The 19851-nt window shown below is 35.4% G+C and overlaps 1 protein-coding gene across 1 annotated transcript in view; it reads left to right on the forward strand.

Annotated features, from left to right (window-relative positions):
* Positions 1-936: 936 nt before the first annotated feature.
* LOC145269488 (DNA-directed RNA polymerase, mitochondrial-like) overlaps positions 937-19851 on the forward strand; it is a 147754-nt gene continuing 128839 nt past the window's right edge. Inside the window, exons 1-4 of the mRNA XM_080125213.1 lie at positions 937-1485; positions 7383-7508; positions 13539-14299; positions 19337-19462. Of these exons, the coding sequence (XP_079981339.1) occupies positions 1293-1485; positions 7383-7508; positions 13539-14299; positions 19337-19462 (1206 nt within the window). The 5' untranslated portion in view covers positions 937-1292. The remainder of the gene's footprint in view (positions 1486-7382; positions 7509-13538; positions 14300-19336; positions 19463-19851) is intronic.

Here is a 19851-nt window from a genome sequence, read left to right on the forward strand (position 1 = left end):
TTTTAAGAATAATTTGTTTCTTTTTTCTTTTTTTGTCCTCTGTGATGTGATAAGTCACTTCCCTATAAGAAAATACTGCTGAAGGTGGTGAAATGGCGCAAAATAGTCTCAAGGTCCAGGGGTTCATACCATGCAGACGGTAAATTTCCGACGTGTTTGATTATCAGATTTTTTGTCAGCGACCTCAAATACTTCAAAAAAAAAAAAATAATAAATAAATAAAAAAATAATTAGAGTGGTCGACGTTCTGTTTTAGCGTAATATTTACCAAAAAATAATTTTATAAAAGCAGGTTCTCTACAGTGCAATGTAGACTACAATGTATTATGGACTAAGTCACTGCAAGGAGGTCTTCTTCCTCATGGTGGTGCAGTGCACTGTGTATTTATTTGTTTCCTCACTGAGCAAATTAGGCACAAGGCCGTTTTTTTAATGTGGATAGATTGGGGAAGTGGGGACCAGCTCCCCGGGGAGTAGGGGAGCTGGATAGTGACAATTGGTATGAAGGGTTCCCCTACATTCACCAATAACTGATTGCTACAAGACAATGGTTTTATATGTGGGGCTAGGGTTAGGGTTAGTTAGGGTTAGGGTTAGTTAGGGTTAGGGTTTCCCCCACATATGGTCTTTGATTGCAGTATCTGCCGGAACAGATACTACACTTGAGATATTTTGACTTGAAGGCCAAACAGGCCCGGGGCCGAGTCTGGCGCCTCCGAACAAGAGCCGGCAATCAATCGATTGGATTGAAAAATGAGCGATTTCACCGATTTCAATAACAATAAAAATATGGGAGTGTGAAAATTTCATTGAATACCATTCAATCCCGAGCACTGGCTTAATTCTGGATATATTCTATAAATTTGTTTCTCTATCTTTAATAAAATCTTGATTCGGCTGAGGACCCTTGTCTGTAGTTAAGCTATATTTATATTTAAGGGGAGATAATTCTATTTTCTTCTCGAATTATGCCCTTCAATCAGCCGTTTTCAAGGCCAAAAAATCTCTAACCTCGCCTTGTTTGTATTTATAATTTTTATTTTTCGCAAACAACTTCCAACGGATGCCATCTTATCGCTTTTATTTTTGTCTACCCGCAAATACACAAAGTTTATGAACGCTAGAATCAACATATTATCCCCTTCCTACTGTTAAATTCTACGCAATGTTTTATTTTTGATCCGAAAAGAAAGTGCACATGGTTTTGACGGGAATGTTTCTTCTTTATTCGTAAATCACGTGTTCATCTGTTATTTTGTTTTTAATTTGCAAATTGAATTCCGAATTTTTAAATGTTTTTGCGATCGAAGCTGGGCTCTTCCCAAGTCCGTAATCCGTTTCTTCGGATTTTATCCTCAGGACGTTTCCAAAGCAAACACGTGTTCTCCTCCGGTCGACGACAACAAATCCGATTCGTCTCAAATTCTCGACCGAATAACATCATGCCAGTCGTAAAATGTCGACCGCTTTCTTATTGCTATTTCCGTAAGTGTTTCCTTTTCCGGTGCTATGCAGAGAGTGACCCGCGCTATTTTTTTTTTAAATCGTATTTCCAAGTTTAATTAAAGTTTTATGATATGTTTTTTTATTCAATTGTAAGGTTGAAGTATAGAATAGGTACACAACACCCTCCCCTCCCCATGTTAAGAATGGCTTTTTAAATAATAATTTTATTATTTACGTCCGGCGGATCACTCTCTGCACTAGTACCCCTTTTCCTTTTGTTTTTACTTAAACTACTTCTGTTTATTTTAGTGAGAAAAGGATTGGTTCAATTGTACTATTGCTTTAGAATAGTTTCCAATTGCGTACATATGCAAATTAATGGCATTCGTTCACCAATGAGCGACCTACCAAATTATGCTTGTCTTTTCTTTTCTACATTTTCTGCTGTCATTTTACAGACTAAGCAAATAGGAGGTCGGGGGTTGTATTACTGTACACATAGATTCGAAAAAGTTGTCAAAAAACAAATATATAACAAATAAATGTTATCAAAGGCAAATTTTTACCTAACTGGATATATTTTTTGTGTTTTTATTCAATGTAACATGTTTATTCAGCTCGAAAAACATGCAGTGTTTACCGATGTATTGGAAAATTCAAAATGGCGCCCGACTGTCTCTTTAACACGGTAAGTTTGGGAAAAGATGTTATAAATAATAAACTACACAAAATACTATTAAAAAACAACCGAATATATGTCAACTTATGTCACGGTAACATATATTGAGCGAATTTCTAACAGTATTTTGTCTAGTTTATTATTTTATAATACCTTTTCCCAAACTTACCCTCTCCGATAGAGAGTCGGCCGCCATTTTGAATTTTCCAATACATCGGTAAACACTGCATGTTTTTCGAGCTGAATAAACATGTTACACTGAATAAAAACACAAAAAATATATCCAGTTAGGTAGAAAAGTAACTTATCTAGCCTTTGATAACATTTATTTGCTATATATTTGTTTTTTGACAACTTTTTCGAATCTATGTGTACAGAACCCGGAGGTCGTTTGCGAGAGTGATGATTTCTATTACACCCCCCTCCTGATATCACTATCACATAGATCACCTTCGACATATACTTCTACGCAGAATTGGAGGTATCACTTCCTCGTTCTCATCTTCCTCATCACTACCGTCAGCGTCACAATTTCCTCTTTTGGTTCCGTGGACAGCATTTTTGAGCTTATCCGAAGGGGCAGTAGAGGATCAGGATTATCCTCGAATTGTATGTTTTCTTCCTCAGCGTCCTCCAAGGTAGAGGAGTCACAACAGGAGTAGACATCTTTCACATGACATGAGACACCATCGACCAACATAGTCTGCGGACTTATTTTTTCTATTCGTCCACTGCCTAACCTTATAGTGCACCGAGCATTTGGTGGTTTTACTCAAACACGATCTCCCACTTTATACGGTATGTCGACAATTCTAACCATTGATGGTTTGTTATCTATCCCTTTTATACGCTGTTCGTAGTGGTAAATCCCATTGGCTGGCGCAGTTGGTGTTGCATCGTTCTTGGGTGTCACATTATACCAGTACACAGCTTCTGGAATCGAACACTGCATCCTGGCTGAAATTCTTTTGACAGTGCAGTGACACTGCTCCGCTATGCCGTTACCTTCAGGAAAATAATCCCACATTCGGTTGTGAATTTCTGAAATTTTTTACATCGAAATGTAGAGTCATTATCAGTCAAGATTTCAAGTGGGGGACCACGTTCAAAAAAGATGGATCTTAATTGTCTCACAATGCTCGATGTATCCTGTCATGTCAACAGACGCCATATCGTGAAACCCGTCAGGCCACAGTCTGTTAAATCAAGAAATGTTTGCCATCATAATGAGTTATATCCATACCTATCCGACACCAGTTTTCCTCCACCTCAAGCTTCCTTTTCTGCCATTGAGATGGTGCTGGATCAATTTACTGACACTCTTCACACAAGTGTATTGCTGTCTTGATCGATGCCTTTGTAGTTGCAGGACACACTCTTTGGACAAAATATGTGGTTTGATGAATTCCAGGATGTTCACTTTTCTGATGTATTTCACGGATCTGATCCGGTGTTAACTGATCTGTTAAGTTTGTGTATGTCAGTTATGGAGGATTAGATCCCGGCCTCATTATATTCATCCATCTCTTTGCCACGCGAGTTAGCTTATCAGCCTAATTCTACTCCGATGGAACTAAAGTAATGTCAAAATGCAAACTGTATTTGTCAACTAGACGCTTTATTATCACTAGTCTCCTTCATATCCACATTTTTCTTGCGGCTTTAGTCCTAACTTGTGCCTTTCTAATTAAGGTGTCAGTCAACCAGTGGTAAACACAATGAGTCAGTGTGCAGGTGTTATGGCCTGGGTCTGCCACTGCAGCGCAAGATTAAGACCTTTCGGCGTGGCATCAAGTTCCGCCAAATTGATATGCTGGGCATCATTTTTTGGATGAAGCCAGCATGCATCTTCTACAACATTACCCAATTGTTCCAACACTATGCCTGTAGCCAAAGAACTAACTTCAACCCATGCATTCAGTTCGTGTCTGGATGCATGCCACTCTCCCTGAGCAGGGTCGTTTCTATGTTTAGTCAATGTTTCAGCCATCATTTGCTGGAGAGAATGTTCATTGACTATGTCATCCCATCCTTTTGTGATTGCAGTTGCTAGTCTTTTTAGTACTTCTGTTGCCACTCATAGCCATCCACAAACAGTCCTACTAATTTACCGCAAATAGAAAATGTGATATGCCACGTTAACACACTAGGTAACTCTGGAATCGGGCTCCCTCGCTTCCATTGTAAATATTATATTCCTCCCAGACCTCAAGGTCCAACACGAGCACCCCTTGAAGTGCTTAGAGTCTTTGCTTATTAAACTGAAAGACTCCAGTTTCATTTGAACCGTATCTGCAAACATTATGTCTTCATTAATGTAAGCTGAAGTAGCTTGCATCAAAACAGTTTTAATGATATTAATGTCATCATTAAGGTGCTACATTTAGACCAAAACCTAAGTGTGTCAAACAGTATCGTTTTTTTCCTTGATTATCACTGTCTAACTGGCCACAATGACTTATAGACCTGTATCTGTAGGGAGACTCTCTTCAAATTCAGCAGTGCTACATTACTCCCTTTCTGACGCCACTCTTGTAGTTTAGCAGCACACACATCTGCATTCCCGGTAAAGGCATCAACATGCTGATTCTATTCTTGATAATCCATCACGGATTGAATTGTGTGTTTAGTCAGTTGCTTAATAGCTATGAGCGGAATTAATACTTTGGGTAGTCCTAGACGTTCTTGTAGGTATTGTATTAACCAACCGTTGTCAATCCACAGCTGAAGTTCTTCTTCATATGCAGCCCAATTCTTGGTAGAAACTGCATACTCTGGAATGGTATTGCATAACCAATCTGGCGATTCAATCATGGTCCACCCTTTAATTGCCATTGCTCCCAGGTCCACTCTGACCCGGAGTGGTAGTACCTGTTAGGGTTCCAACTATGGGTTAAATAGAATACGACTTAAAAAAACAAATATACTATATTAAAAAATCGTTCTTCAAAATCACCAGATTCGGCATTAAATAACCTGAAAAGGGTTGATATGCCGTAAAACAAAACAACCAACAAACCAATCATGGTCCATTTCCGCCTTGCAGTTCAGGCTCTTCCTTTGTCGTTAACGTAGCAGAGAAGTCCTTTTCTTTGTTAGAAATAGCTGTACATGCTTCTTTCCCTCTACCAAGTGTTATACCTTCGGCTGCTGTAATCATGACACCTTCTAGAGTTCTTATTGCGTCAATTCCAAGTAAGAAGTTGTATCCAAGGGTTTTTTTCTGCATCACGAGGCCATCAACTTCAGCTGCGTCACTTTTCTCAGTGCAAATTATGACAGTCCTTATACCACAACATGCTTAGGATAAGCCATTAATGGTCATGACCTCCACTTTTTTGTTTTTTATTACATTTTCACCCCAAACAAGGCACATTGCCACTTTGGTGTAGGGGGCTACTATCAGGGGCAACAACTACTGGGGCGCTATGTAGGAATTTGAGCAGCAAGATGTCTGTTCATGTTGCACTTGAACTTCTGCACGTTAGTACATTTGGGGAAGCAGGGACCTGGAATGGAATTCCAAATTCTAGCAGTTCTGGGGAAAAAACTACTGGAGTAGAAAGATCTTTTACATCTAGGGATCTCTACTGTGTAGGGGTGGGATTTTGCAGCCTGTTGGGTCTGTCGAGGGTGTTCACATCGTGGGGGCACAAGTGCTTGCAGTTCGTTAGAGCATTCACCATTAAAATACTTGTAGAACAGGCAGAGGGATGCAACGTTTCGTCGATGGGACAGAGGCTGAAGCTTAGATGCCAGTTTAGGCTTCCTCCATGTCCGACAGCGATTTGCGCTAACTGTAGACCGGGAACATCCCGTGTCTATAAGTACTGAACATTGCACATCATTAACTTTGACGCCGACAACAGGCAATGCTGGTGTTCATTGTTTGGCAAGGGGCAAGAGTGACGATAGTACCTTGTCTCCGACTTTGCGTCCCGAACAGTTATGAGATATGTGACCTAACTCATTGCAGCGATAACATTGTAGTGTTCCGTGTGCTCGTGGATAAACATTCATTGTACCACTTCCACTCCTTAGCAAAATAGTTAGGACCCCCACATTTATAGTAGACAGGGCTCTCACACTTAGCGTTAGCTGAGAGAGAACCACATTGTCTCCATAGGATTTAGATGCTGCATGACTAGTGCCGGCTGCTGCTGTAATTGGTTCTGGTTCCTTAAGGATGTTTCATGCTCGAGCCAATAACTCGTCCATTGTTAATCTGTCAATACATGACGACGCTTGCAAAAGTCTACTGATATCATCAGGTAAGCACACCAAAAATGGCACAGCTTAATATTTTGTCATTGGCACCACCAAACAGTGCTGATAATTTCTGTAAATCAGGTAAATAAACGTCCACCATTTCATTGGGATGAAGTCGCCAGGTAGTGAACTGTTGCCATGCAACAAAAGGATCTGTACCGAATGCTGTATATAAGCTCTGCTTAATTTTCTTCCCAGTCAGGTTCATCCTTGAGTTGCTTGTACACTTCGGTTAACCTCAATGGAATGACTGTTGCTGGCTCCTAGGGTTGGATCAAATACAATTGTATTTGTATTTCAATTGTATTTAAATACAATTTTAATGTAATTGTATTTGTATTTGTATTTTAACATCACAAGAAAAAGTAATTTGTATTTGTATTATGGCATCCAGGAAAATAGTATTTTGTATTTGTATTTATATTTGAGAGAGAGAGAGAGAGAAAAGGAAACTTTCAGAGCTCTAATGATAATAAAATGCAATGCGGACATGATATAGAATGTAATGTAGATGTCAAATTTGGAAGGAAATATTTATTTTCTTTTTCTTCTTTTTTTTTGCATATTTTCAGATTTGTTTATTACTTTGAAAAAAAAGTACTTATATTTGTTTTTGTTTAAATCAGTTATTGTATTTTTATTTGTATTTTGAGATTGAGGAATAAAAGTATTTGTATTTGTATTTCTGGTAACCTAAATAACATACTAAATTTTCAAGAATCTACGATAATTTTAAATGTCTGTACAAAAAAGGCGGGAAACTTATTGAAGGCACCTCATAATACCGATACTCGTTTTACTCTGAATAATTTACATGATTAAAATAGGAATTAACACAATACATGTTTTGGTGTTTCTACGGAATTTTAACCAAACTAAACCTAAAATTTATTTTAAGGTTCACACACAAAAAAGGTTTTGTTTGTTTTTTTATTTTTCAACATTAAAATAATAAACAAAAACTTTTTTTTTTTTTTTATGATTTCAGGTGGAATCCACAACAAAATGACTCGGCTTTATTCTGTGCAGCCGAAGATAAATTCAGTGAAAAACATGATGAAATCACGAAAGACGACACTGAAAGATCTCGGCGTTCATTCAGAACTCATCCAACGTACGTACATCTTATTTTTTACATTTCTGATTTTTTTTGAGCTTATTCGTATTATTTGGATTCTTCGGATTAACTGTTCTCATCTTGAGTGTGATCTTCACAAAGTTTCGGTCAATGTAACCTCCGACCTTCTTCAGGTGTATCTTGTTGAACTTGGGAATGTTCCCATTGAACTCATGAATCTGGATGGAATTTTGAATGGAACGCTTTATTTACTTCATGGGGGTAGCATGTTCTCGTTCCATCAGCCATGACTCGATAGAGGTTCTAAGTAATTTGCAATTCATTTTTTGATGCCCAAACTGAGGATTGAACCTTCAAATTTCAGGAGAATATCACTTCGGCAGTTGACTTTTTTCCAAGTACTCTAACCACTGTGCCCTGGCTGATGGAACAAGAGCATGCTACCTCCATGAAGTAAATAAAGCGTTCCATTGAAAATTCCGTCCAAATTCTCAAGTTCGACAGAAACATTCCAGAGGTCAACAAGATACACCTGAAGAAGGTTGGAGGTTACTGTTGTGGGGTACAAATCACCCCTATTTCAGAACTAAGTGGAATCAACCAGTCCTATGAATACCACTGGTTTCAAAGACAAAATGGAGACATTCATGCCATGTTTAACCGCATGCTATGAACACGTTCCTCTCATACCACTTTAGTTGCTTCTGTATTCTTTATGATAAATACATATTATATTTTATACACTTTACGCACTTGCGGTTTCTTTCATTTGTAAGCCCTAGCACGGGTCTACAACAATTACAGCAACCAAAAGTTCTGAAAATGATACATAAATCTTCATTAGACAAAATCTCCATTTATAATTAAGTCAGAGAAAGCCAGCATGCAGTAAAAAAAGCTGAACGCATAGACTTTCTTCATTATTCATTGAAGGTCAAATATTTATTGACCAATTTAAACTATCATCTTATCAAATGTAGGAGTTTTAATTATTAATTTGTAAAAAGATATATAACATAAAAGACATTGTCAAAGGAGGTTAGATTTTTTTGTTTCAAAGTAACAAATAATTGGGAATTAACTATAAATTACACCTGCAAAGAGTAATTATTTCAAATTCAATTCCTAATTAAATATTTGTTCCAGATATTGTCTCATTTTGATTTCTTAGATGCTCTCATAAAATTTAATTAAAATGGTGTGTACTAAAAATTATTGGTTTTTCTGATTTGCAACAAAACTCGACAATAAATTGAAAATAACAATTGAGCCAAAACTGTTTTAAAATGTTTTAAAGCTTACTCTGAACTAATTAATCACCTGAATACCGCATTCACTTTATGGGCGTAATCCTACTTCAAATATGTTGTTTTAAGATTAAGGGGTAGTGTGCTCTTGTTTCGTCAGCCATGACTGGATAGAGGTCCTAAGTAATTTGCAAATGTATTTTTTTTCGGTCGCCCTCACTGAGGATTGAACCTTCGACCTTAATTTTTCCAAGTACTCTAACCACTGCACCACGGGTCCTTGCGGACAATTCTAGTACAAATTTTAGGAGCCTTAAACCTATTTTTATTTCTAGTTGTAAATATCACTATTTATTACTAATTATTACTATTACCGAGTTCGACAGAAACATTCCCGAGTCCAACAAGATAGACCTGAAGAAGGTCGGAGGTTACATCGACCGAAACGTTGTGAAAATGACACTCAAGATGAGAATAGTAGTCCGATGAATAATAATAGGAATAACCAATCCTCATCTCAAAAATTCAGAAACGTAAAATTGTTTTGTTTTAATAAAGTACTTTATACTCATATATTATCCAGTTTCGATACTTAGGTGCTGTGAATGTGAATGTTCTGAACTCCCTACTCAACTAGACTTGTGTTCATCAAAGCTTAAAAAAAAAATTACTGAGTTTTTTCCTTTCACTGAATGTGAAAAAAAATCGTCCATGACAGTTTGGGAGATAAACGAGTTTGTTGCATCAGAATTTATTCATAACGTATCCAACGATTCTTACATTATGATTTTAGTAAGTTGTTAAATAAATCCATATATTTTTTAATTTAAATTGTTAAATAAATCCATATTTTTTAATTTAAGTTGTTAAATAAATCCATATATTTTTTAATTTAAGTAAGTTGTTAAATAAATCCATATATTTTTTAATTTAAGTAAGTTGTTAAATAAATCCATATATTTTTAATTTAAGTAAGTTGTTAAATAAATCCATATATTTTTTAATTTAAGTTGTTAAATAAATCCATATATTTTTTAATTTAAGTAAGTTGTTAAATAAATCCATATATTTTTTAATTTAAGTAAGTTGTTAAATGTGTCCATATATTTTTTAATTTAAGTAAGTTGTTAAATAAATGCATATATTTTTTAATTTAAGTAAATTGTTAAATAAATCCATGTATTTTTTAATTTAAGTAAGTTGTTAAATAAATGCATATATTTTTTAATTTAAGTAAGTGGTTAAATGTATCCATATATTTTTTAATTTAAGTGGTTAAATAAATCCATATATTTTTTAATCTAAGTAAGTTGTTAAATAAATCAATGTATTTTTGTAAATGTACAAAATGCTCTTAGGGGTAGAGTATATTATGCGCATATATTATTCGAAATATTTTTTATCAAATATTTTCCTCACGATTTATTGAAAATGGTGAGACAACTAAAGATTTATTTTTCTTTTAAAACAAATTTGATTTGTTTTATTTTGTTGTGAAATGTACAAAATGCTATTTGAATTTTTTCATAAACGATTGAAAATAGTCGACGAATGGTATGCAAAATAACAAGTATTGTGTAGGAACAGAATAGTTAACAACGCCCTCCCCATGTTAAGAATGAATTTCTAAATCATATTACTTTTCAGAAAACCATTCTTAACAAAGCTGTTTGAACATTGTCTTAAGAAGAATTGCTTCCCAGCACCCTAGAAAATCTCATCAGTAAACCCTGTATTTAAGAATTCAGGTGATCGGTCATCTCCCTCTCAGTACAGACCAATAAGTTCTCTCCAGAATGTGCTGCTGCCATTGTGCACAGAAATCACTTTTTCCATTGCTTCCAATGTAATAGATGTATGGAGACTAAAGCCACTTTCAAGACTGCCAGCAACCATTGTAAGAAAGTAATAAAGAATGCAAGAGAGTTGTATGATCAGTCCATCAAGTCCAAAGTAGCTGAGCAGCGGCTTGGTTTCCACCAGTTTTGGCAAATAGCAAACAGAATCCTGAACAGAAGCATGTGCTCTATCCCAACTATCATCAATGGACCTGAGGTAATCTCGTCAGCATCAGACAAAGCCAAACTCTTTGCCTAGAACTTTGCAGCTAATTCTACCCTTTGCGACCAAGGCCGCCAACCCCCAATATTTCCTCCTGTATCAGAAAACATGCTATGTGATATACAAATATCTGTATGTGATGTTGCCAAGCTAATCAAAAACCTTGATTCCAGTAAAGCAACCGGCCCTGACTGTATTCCAATTATAGTACTAAAACAATTCAACCAGAACTAGCGCCCACACTTACAAAATTGTTTAAACGTTGTTTTAAGGAGAATTGCTTCCTAACACCTTGGAAAATCTCATCAGTATGCCCAGTATTTAAGAATTCAGGTGATCGTTCATTTCCCTCTCAGTACAGACCAATAAGTCTCCTGTGCGTCATGAGTAAGTTGCTGGAATCTATGTTAAATAGAGAAGTAGTAAAACACCTCAGCAAAAATAACCTTCTTAGTGACATGCAATATGGTTTCCATTCTGCTAGATCTACAGCAGATGTGCTTACAGTTATATTTCATAGGATTAGTGAATCTCTCGAAGGAGGCTTCCTTTCTAGGGCAATTGCTCTTGACATATCAAAGGCCTTTGATAGATTAATTTATTTATTGCGGACTATTATCCTTATCTTTTCTTAGCCAACGTTTCGGCCAACTATTCCTCTGGACTTCGTCAGGATAATACTTCGGGGCCCGTGATGCAGTGGATAGTCATTGAATCTCTATGGATCCAGGTGAGAATTGTCTGAAGATAGCAGTTTCAATCCTACCCAAAGCCGGCCAGAGGCTTACTCGGCCAAAAACGTGGTGAGACGACAACAACTATGGATGGCAGTAATTGCTGAGAATGCAGTTAGGAAATTCTTACCACCTGACGAAGGCCAGAGGAATAGTTGGCCGAAAGTTGTGAAATAACAACTAAGAAAGATGAGGATAATAGTCCGCAATAAATAAATTAATAAATAATACTCATCTCAATAATGAATTCCAATTCAATAGTATATATGCCTTTGATAGAGTATGGCATAAAGGTCTCCAGCTATTTCAGCTATTTTCAATTATTAAATCATTTCTCTCTGATAGGTTCATAAGAGTAGTGATTGATGGGCAGAAATCAGAAGCTCATAGTATTAATGCTGGAGTCCCTTCAGGGGTCCAACTCTCTTCCTGATCTACATCAATGATCTTCCAAATCACATCCTTAGATCATTCATAGACATTTATGCTGATGACACTATCATCAAAGGCCGTAAACGACCACGTTCATCAAAGGCCGTAAACGACCACGTTCTCTCTGATTCTCTCTCCTCTGATCTTGAGCATGTGGTATAATGAGGGAAAAAAGTGGTTGGTTAGTTTTAATGCATCTAAAACCAAGCTTCTAACTTTACATCATCAACATTCTAATCTCCGTCTGGAATCAATTGGAATGTTTTGACAAACTTCTGGGCTTGACCTTTACTTCTGATCCGAAATGGAACACGTACATCAAATCCGTTGCCGAGGTCACTGGAAAAATGGTGGAATCCTTCTATCGATCCAGTAGATATCTCACTGTTGATGCAATTCTCTACCTATATAAGAGCCAGGTACGTCCAAGGATGGAGTATTGTTGCCACATCTGGGCAGGAACTGCTAGAAAGATCTTATCCTGCATTGACAGAGTTCAAAATAGATTTCATAGCTTAGTGGGGGATGCCCTTTTCTCTTCTCTGCAACTTCTTCTTCACAGGAGAGATGTTGTGAGCCTGTCTCTGCTTTATCATTATTTTCATGGGAAGTGCTCGTCTTAGCTCCAATCTATGGTCCCCCCTTGTCAAACATTAATGAGAAACACTCATCTAGCTAAAAACACTATTAATAATCCCCCCATTCTTTATCTGTGCCTAAACCCAAATGTAGATTCCATGAACAAAGCTTCTTTCTTAGAACTGCACGCCTGTGGAACTCTCTTCCATTTACCTGCTTTCCAGCTGACTACAATATGGCCGTCTTCGAGTCCAACGTAAACAAGTTCTTGGTGAGCCGTTCCCCTTAAGTGATCAAATTTTACCAAATTTCCACTACTAACGATTACTATGATATTGTTCCTTTGATTACTGTACACTATTTAACCCTTATCCTCGAGTGGCCTCTGGGCTTTGATAAGTGGTGATTCCTTTGTAAAAAAAATAAAAATAAAATCCAAGATGGAAAATGCATGATCAGAAAGTTGAGCACATCCAAAATACAAAAATCCAGGTTTCAAATTCGATAAGAGAAAAACTTTTAGAAATACAAGAGAAATAATCTCCAAGACAATCGGAAACATAGAATGGAATTAAAGATAAGAAATATCTGAAGATATACATAGCAATAGAACTGGAACCAAGCAATCTTCATAGATTATTTTCGGGATGAGGTATTCATCCGTAAAATGGCAGCACCCGATGCACCCACTGGTTGGAGGAAGCAGTGAAGTGGCCAATTCAAAGGTATAGTTTGCAACGGTAAATGCAGACATGGAACTCGTATCTGGTCCTCACGTTTTTGGTGTCCAACGCTGGAACCGCAAATGAATAGATCATGCCACTGACTCTGCAGCTGGTCGTTGAGTTTGGGTGGTGTTGACGCATGATGTAGTTAACTCCATTGGAGCTGTTTCAACCCATCCTGACCACGCATACTCAACTTTTTTTCTTTTTTTTTTTTAATCCGATGCCTTTCTTATCGCCTTCCTCCGCAATGTCTAACCCATGTCTATTTTTATTGTTATTTTCCAGTACTGAATGCTCGACTGAGTCAACTGAAGGGTTCTAGCGATGAATTTCACATCTTACGAACTGCTCATCACGAAGGTAGTTTTGAAGATCGTTGGCCCCTGAGTAGCAGAGGGGCACTCTTGCAACATCCCAGCATCATCGAAAGGTTTGCCGAGGCAGTTCCGCCCAACAATATGACCCCAGCATTTGTAGAGAAGCTGATGGTGTCTCAGATACAAGTGAGCAACCAGCAATCATGGCTGAACGATGTGGAATCGTTTTCCGCGCAGATGAAGAGAGCCAGCACTAAGGAGAATGTGGACTTGTCGTTAGACGTACAGTTGGCACCTGGGTTTGGAAAAACTGATGCTCATCCATTCCAAGAAGAGCAAGCACCAGTCCCTCCTCTCTCAGAGGCTCAGATAAAAAAGCAAACCCAAATCGAAGCAGACGATTGCCAGGCAGATCAACATTACGAGGCGTGTTTGGACCACGATCATGAACTAATGACAGAAGGTGCGGAAGATTTTGGATTTCTTTCCGAATTTGAAGCAACTGAAATGGTGGGTCATGAGGATGCGTCGTTCCATGTTGGTGGTAATGAAAAGGCCCAGGTGGTGCCCAGTTTGAACAAAAACAAAAAGTCGTTGACTAAGAAGCAAACGAATGCGAAGAAGAAAAAGGAGCTTCATCAGAAAGTAAAGAAAGATACTGCAAAAATGAATGTATTTTTCAACAATGATCTTGAATCTTATGTTCAAACTTGTATATTCATAGGAATGGTAAGTTTCTTGAAGATTTATATATATATATATTATATTGGGGGTGTGAATTCTCTTCTTTTTAGAGGAATACTGCTTTCTTTTTCTTTGTTTTCTTGTTTCTTTTTGTTTTCTTTTTCTCTCTTTGTTTTTCTTTTCCTTTTGCTTTTTAGTTATTTTTCTTATTTCTTTTTCTTTTATCTTTTTCTTTTATCCTTTTCTTTATCTTATTTTTTCTTCCTTTTTCTCTTTTCCATTTTCTTGTTTCTTTTTGTTTTCTTTTTCTCTCTTTGTTTTTCTTTTCCTTTTGCTTTTTAGTTATTTTTCTTATTTCTTTTTCTTTTATCTTTTTCTTTTATCCTTTTCTTTATCTTATTTTTTCTTCCTTTTTCTCTTTTCCATTTTCTTGTTTCTTTTTGTTTTCTTTTTCTCTCTTTGTTTTTCTTTTCCTTTTGCTTTTTAGTTATTTTTCTTATTTCTTTTTCTTTTATCTTTTTCTTTTATCCTTTTCTTTATCTTATTTTTTCTTCCTTTTTCTCTTTTCCATTTTCTTGTTTCTTTTTGTTTTCTTTTTCTCTCTTTGTTTTTCTTTTCCTTTTGCTTTTTAGTTATTTTTCTTATTTCTTTTTCTTTTATCTTTTTCTTTTATCCTTTTCTTTATCTTATTTTTTCTTCCTTTTTCTCTTTTCCATTTTCTTGTTTCTTTTCTGTTTTGCTTCATTTTCTTTTCTTTTTTTCTTTTCCTTTTTTTACTTTTGCATTATAATTCTATATCAAATTAACAAGTATAAGATTTGCTAAAATTAATTTTTTTACAACAACAAAAAAAAAAACAGTTATTATCGTATATTCTCGATCCAACATTTTCTAATTCGAAATAGTGAAAATAACTGAAAATAAAGGCAATAAGTCAGTTTGTTATACGCAGTTGGCCGCAATACAAAACAAATAATAAAACAGCATTATTCAGTAAAAATTTTTTTTTTTTAATTTCCTAAAAATTAATATTTCACAAAAAAAACACTAAAAATACGTATTGCAAAATTTATATAATTTAGCATTTATACTTCAATATTGTTACATAGCAGAATTTTAATGATAAAAAGTTAAAAACTATGTTAAAAAATGATACAATTGTATATGAGATCCAATTATTTTAGAATTGACTGCAAATAATGCAAAACCACTCATCTTAGATTTGAAAAAAATTATCAATGATAATAATTACCAGAAATTTAACCTAATATTCTTTCTCTCTCTCTCTCTCTCTCTCTCTCTTCCTCGAGGCATTCATGAATTCATTGTTGCTCATTATTCAGAACCTTAGTAATTGTCTGTATTTTTGAGATGAGGTGTTTTCATTTATTGAGAGTGTCGGACTGACTTCCTCATCTTGGTTGTCCTAGTGACATATAGCCAAGTGGTCCTAGACGTTGTATCAAAGTTTACAGTTACTCAAAGGTGCTGAGTTCGATCCTGAACGAAGGCAGTGAAAAGTAACATTCAAAACAGAGAATCAGCAACTATGTCCCAGAGCCTAGCTGGAGTCCGAACACGGTACCCTCGTAATAATAAAGGGTTGGGTTCGAGACTCCTAACAAACGGTTCTCAGTTCGATACAAAACACCTGATGAAGGCCGGAGGGAAAAACGGCCGAAACGTTGTTACTATAACAACCAAGATGAGGAAGTCAGTCCGACAATCTCAATAAATTCAGATCAATCAAAAAATTATCAATGATAATAATCACCAGAAATTTAACCTTATATTCTTTTTCTCTCTCTCTCTCTCTTTTCCTCGAGGCATTCATGAATTCATTGTTGCTCATTATTCAGAACCTTATTCAGTGTTTCTCAAAAGTGTTTCATGTATTGCTACAGCTTTCTTTGCAGTTATACAGACAGTAAATTGCAGTTTCTTTCTGTCCTGTCCATACTGCATGATTGTCCTGACCATGGTACCCAAAGAAATCTTCTGCCCAACACAACAAGATACGAAACCATGAACAGAATTATTCCTAACTGTTCCGTATTAGAGTCACCTACTTTCCATGGCCTCACTTTACCCTGATCGGGGGTTGAAGTGGGTTCTCAACCTTGCCAAGGATCTCCCACAGATTAGCAGAGGGAAGGAGGAACCTTACTTTCCCTTTCGACAGTAGTGCTGTCTCACCACCCTATATAGCACTTATTATTCCCAAATGGTTACCCATCTGGTACTGGTCAGGCTAATCGTTGCTTAATTTTGGTGACCTGGCGAGAACTGGTGTGTCAACGTGATTATGCTGTGTGCGTACACATACACACAATTGTCTTTTTCTTTTTTTTTACATAGAGGTCACCACTTATGAAGACTCTGAGGCCATTCGAGGATAAGGGTTACTAAGTGTACAGTAGTCAGTGGGATAATACAGTAATCGTTAGTAATGGAAATTTGGTAAATTCGATTACTTAAGGGGATGGTTCATCAAGAACTTGTTTACGTTGGACTTGAAGACAACCAAATTGTAGTCAGATGGAAAACAGGCAAACAGAAGAGAGTTCCGCAAGCGAGCAGTTATCAAAGAATATATTTTTAACAAAGTAAAACTTATCAAGATAAAAGCTCAACACTATTAAGCGGAGCAAACAAATATATTAAATGAAAGAAGAGGAATAAAAGTTATATATAACTTTATTATATCATCAGAACAATAAGGAAACGTATATATATATATATATATATATATATATATATATATATATATATATATATATATAGGTCCTTAAACTCCAAAACTAAAACATTACCGACATAACAAGCACCCCTCTCCCACCTTTCCCCCTTGTGCCCTTCCTCTTTTTTCCGCTCTTCACTCTTTCATCCCATCATAACGAACATTTCTGTAAAAGTCTGAGGAAGCTACAGACGGCCCAAAAAAAAACGGCTGGGTAGCTGAAGCAATAATGTATCTTAACAGAAAGATACGGTAAAAAAAAAATAAAATGCATATTTGCTCTACAACAGTATTGAGCACTTTCTTCAGTTTTTATTAATTACCATTTCTACTAAATATATATAAACCAGCACATTCCATCTAAAATCAAACAGGGGAGGGTAGGATCTGGTAGTCTTCCTCCTTCTGTAGCCTTGGACTCTCCTATTGGCCAGCATTTGGTTGGCAATCCATGCTGTGCCGATAAATATAAAATAGAGTGTTCTGAGTTGTTACACAAAGCAGACTCCAAAAACCATTTAAAGATTTTGGAGTCTGTCTCTAGTGCGGTTCGAAAAGGAGACAACAAAAGCATTATTTCTCTTTTGGGAATTTTGACCCTTTTTGTCCCTCGTGGTTCTTTTTCTTTTCTTTTTCTTTTCTTTTTTTTTCTTTTTCTTTTCTTTTTTTCCTTTTCTTTTTTTCCTTTTCTTTTTTCTTTTTCTTTTCTTTTTTTCCTTTTCTTTTTTCTTTTTCTTTTCTTTTTTTTCCTTTTCTTTTTTCTTTTTCTTTTCTTTTTTTCCTTTTCTTTTCTTTTCTTTTTCCTTTCTTTTTTTTTTCTCCCTTGTTGTGCCAAGTTTTAGTTGCTTTTAAACGCTGTATATACAGATTAAATCTTTCTTTTAATCGTTTTTTTCTTCTTTAATTTTTGGCACGTCTGAATTCCCTTTAATTTCACCAATACTATTGTTTTGCTTACTATTGATTTTTTTTCCTGAAGAGATGATAGTCGAAAGAGCTCTTGAGAAATTTCTGCATATTTCATTTAAATATATATATATATATATATATATATATACACATGGTTTTGTCTGCTGGAATCATCAAGTTGGGATTGTCTTTAATATTTTTAAACGTATTATTGATTTTTTCCATTGTTGGGTTCAATGGAAAAAATCAATTAATACCTTTAAAAATATTAAAGACAATCCGAACTTGATGATTCCAGCAGACAAAACCATGAATATATACAGCATGGATTTTGAAACCTGCAACAACCTAATAATGAAGGAACTCAATAAAAAGTATAGAGTAGCAAGCAATGAAGAACTGAATAGCATAAATAATTGAAAAAACGAACATAGAGGATAAGATAGAAGGATATACACCACTGTGCCCACGTTTTACCCTAAAAGATCATAAACCAGAATTCAACAATAATCCTAGCATTAGACTGATTTCTCCATGTATTTCAGATTTGGGAAACATTAGCAAATATATATATATATATATATAGAGTTCTTTTTTAGTTTGGTATTTTTATAATAAACCAATCATTATGAATTTTGGAATATATGTTCTCAGCAATCCGCTGCGTTAGATGGACAATTAGTTGACAATAAAATACAGAATTTTTTACCTGTATTTTATTATTAACCAATTTCACTGAATGGATTTTGTCATTTGATGATGTCTGGATTCATGGACATCATTTTCAATATCCTTTTAAATCACTTTTTCAAGCATTACAAAGTTCTGTACTTATGCAGTGTAGCGGAGACATAAAAAACGAAGATAAAGAAAAATCTCTTTGATGTACATGCCCGTTATGAAATGAAGTTTTCATTAAAAAATCGTTTAATTTTATCAAGTAGTTTTTTTTTTCTTTACAGAAGAAAATTAAACTTTAGTTGGATCCCTCGCAATGCAGACATTTTAGCAATTTTAGCTATGGAGAGGAGGGCGTCAAGGGGGATAACTCCATCTAATTTTTGAAGTTTGCTAAAATGTACATGAAGTTCTAATAATTTTATTAATAAATTTTGAAACGAATTTTTGAAAGAAATATTTAAAAAAGAAACAGAAAGAAAAAAAGGAATATCTAAAATTATTAAAAACTATAAAAAATAATCTTGTCAAATTTTAGCAAGCTTTGGATACGTTTAATCTGAAATAATAATATAAGCACCCAATTTTCAAAGTTTTCAATTTTTACGCAAACTAGCAGTTCTGTATTTCTATTTTGCTAGTTATTTCCTCACGTGTTGATGCTTTATCTTAAATATTAAGCATTTTTTTTTTTCTGGGTAGGATTAAATCTGTAAATACCCTCATTAAAAGTGGTGTTTTCTTTTCTATTTCAGCTTGACAAGGCAATATCAACCGTAAAGTTTTATTCTTATATCAACCAACAGACCGCAGATGCAGCAACCTACCGTATTAACAACATCGTCATATATACATCTTTGATGCATGCAGTGGCCAAAAAAGTAAGTACTCAAGATACATCTGCGAATTTGGTGATGAAAATATTATTTAAAATGCATGACAGACCGACATACACTGACTGTTTTACTAACTAATGACAATGTATGACAAAGCACAACAATTGCTTCTACTTATTCTATATTCATGAGGGATTTAGAAACAACTAGCAGGGGTATCCAGCGTTGCTTGAGTGTTTGGAGGTGTGTGTGTTGTGGGGGACAAGATCAAAACAAAATGGGTTCGTTACTATCGCTTAAAACTGTTTATATAGGTCCTATATAATAATATCTAGGAATTAGGAAAGAGCGTAGCATATAGATTTATTTATGTTGATTTTTACAAAATTATTGCTATTTTGGCTTCTTGCGTGTTGATTGGGCTTTTTAGTATA

This window comes from Euprymna scolopes, chromosome 45 (genome assembly GCF_053919585.1).
Source record: "Euprymna scolopes isolate OS-2025 chromosome 45, ASM5391958v1, whole genome shotgun sequence".
In the NCBI taxonomy this organism is placed as follows: Eukaryota; Metazoa; Mollusca; class Cephalopoda; order Sepiida; family Sepiolidae; genus Euprymna; species Euprymna scolopes.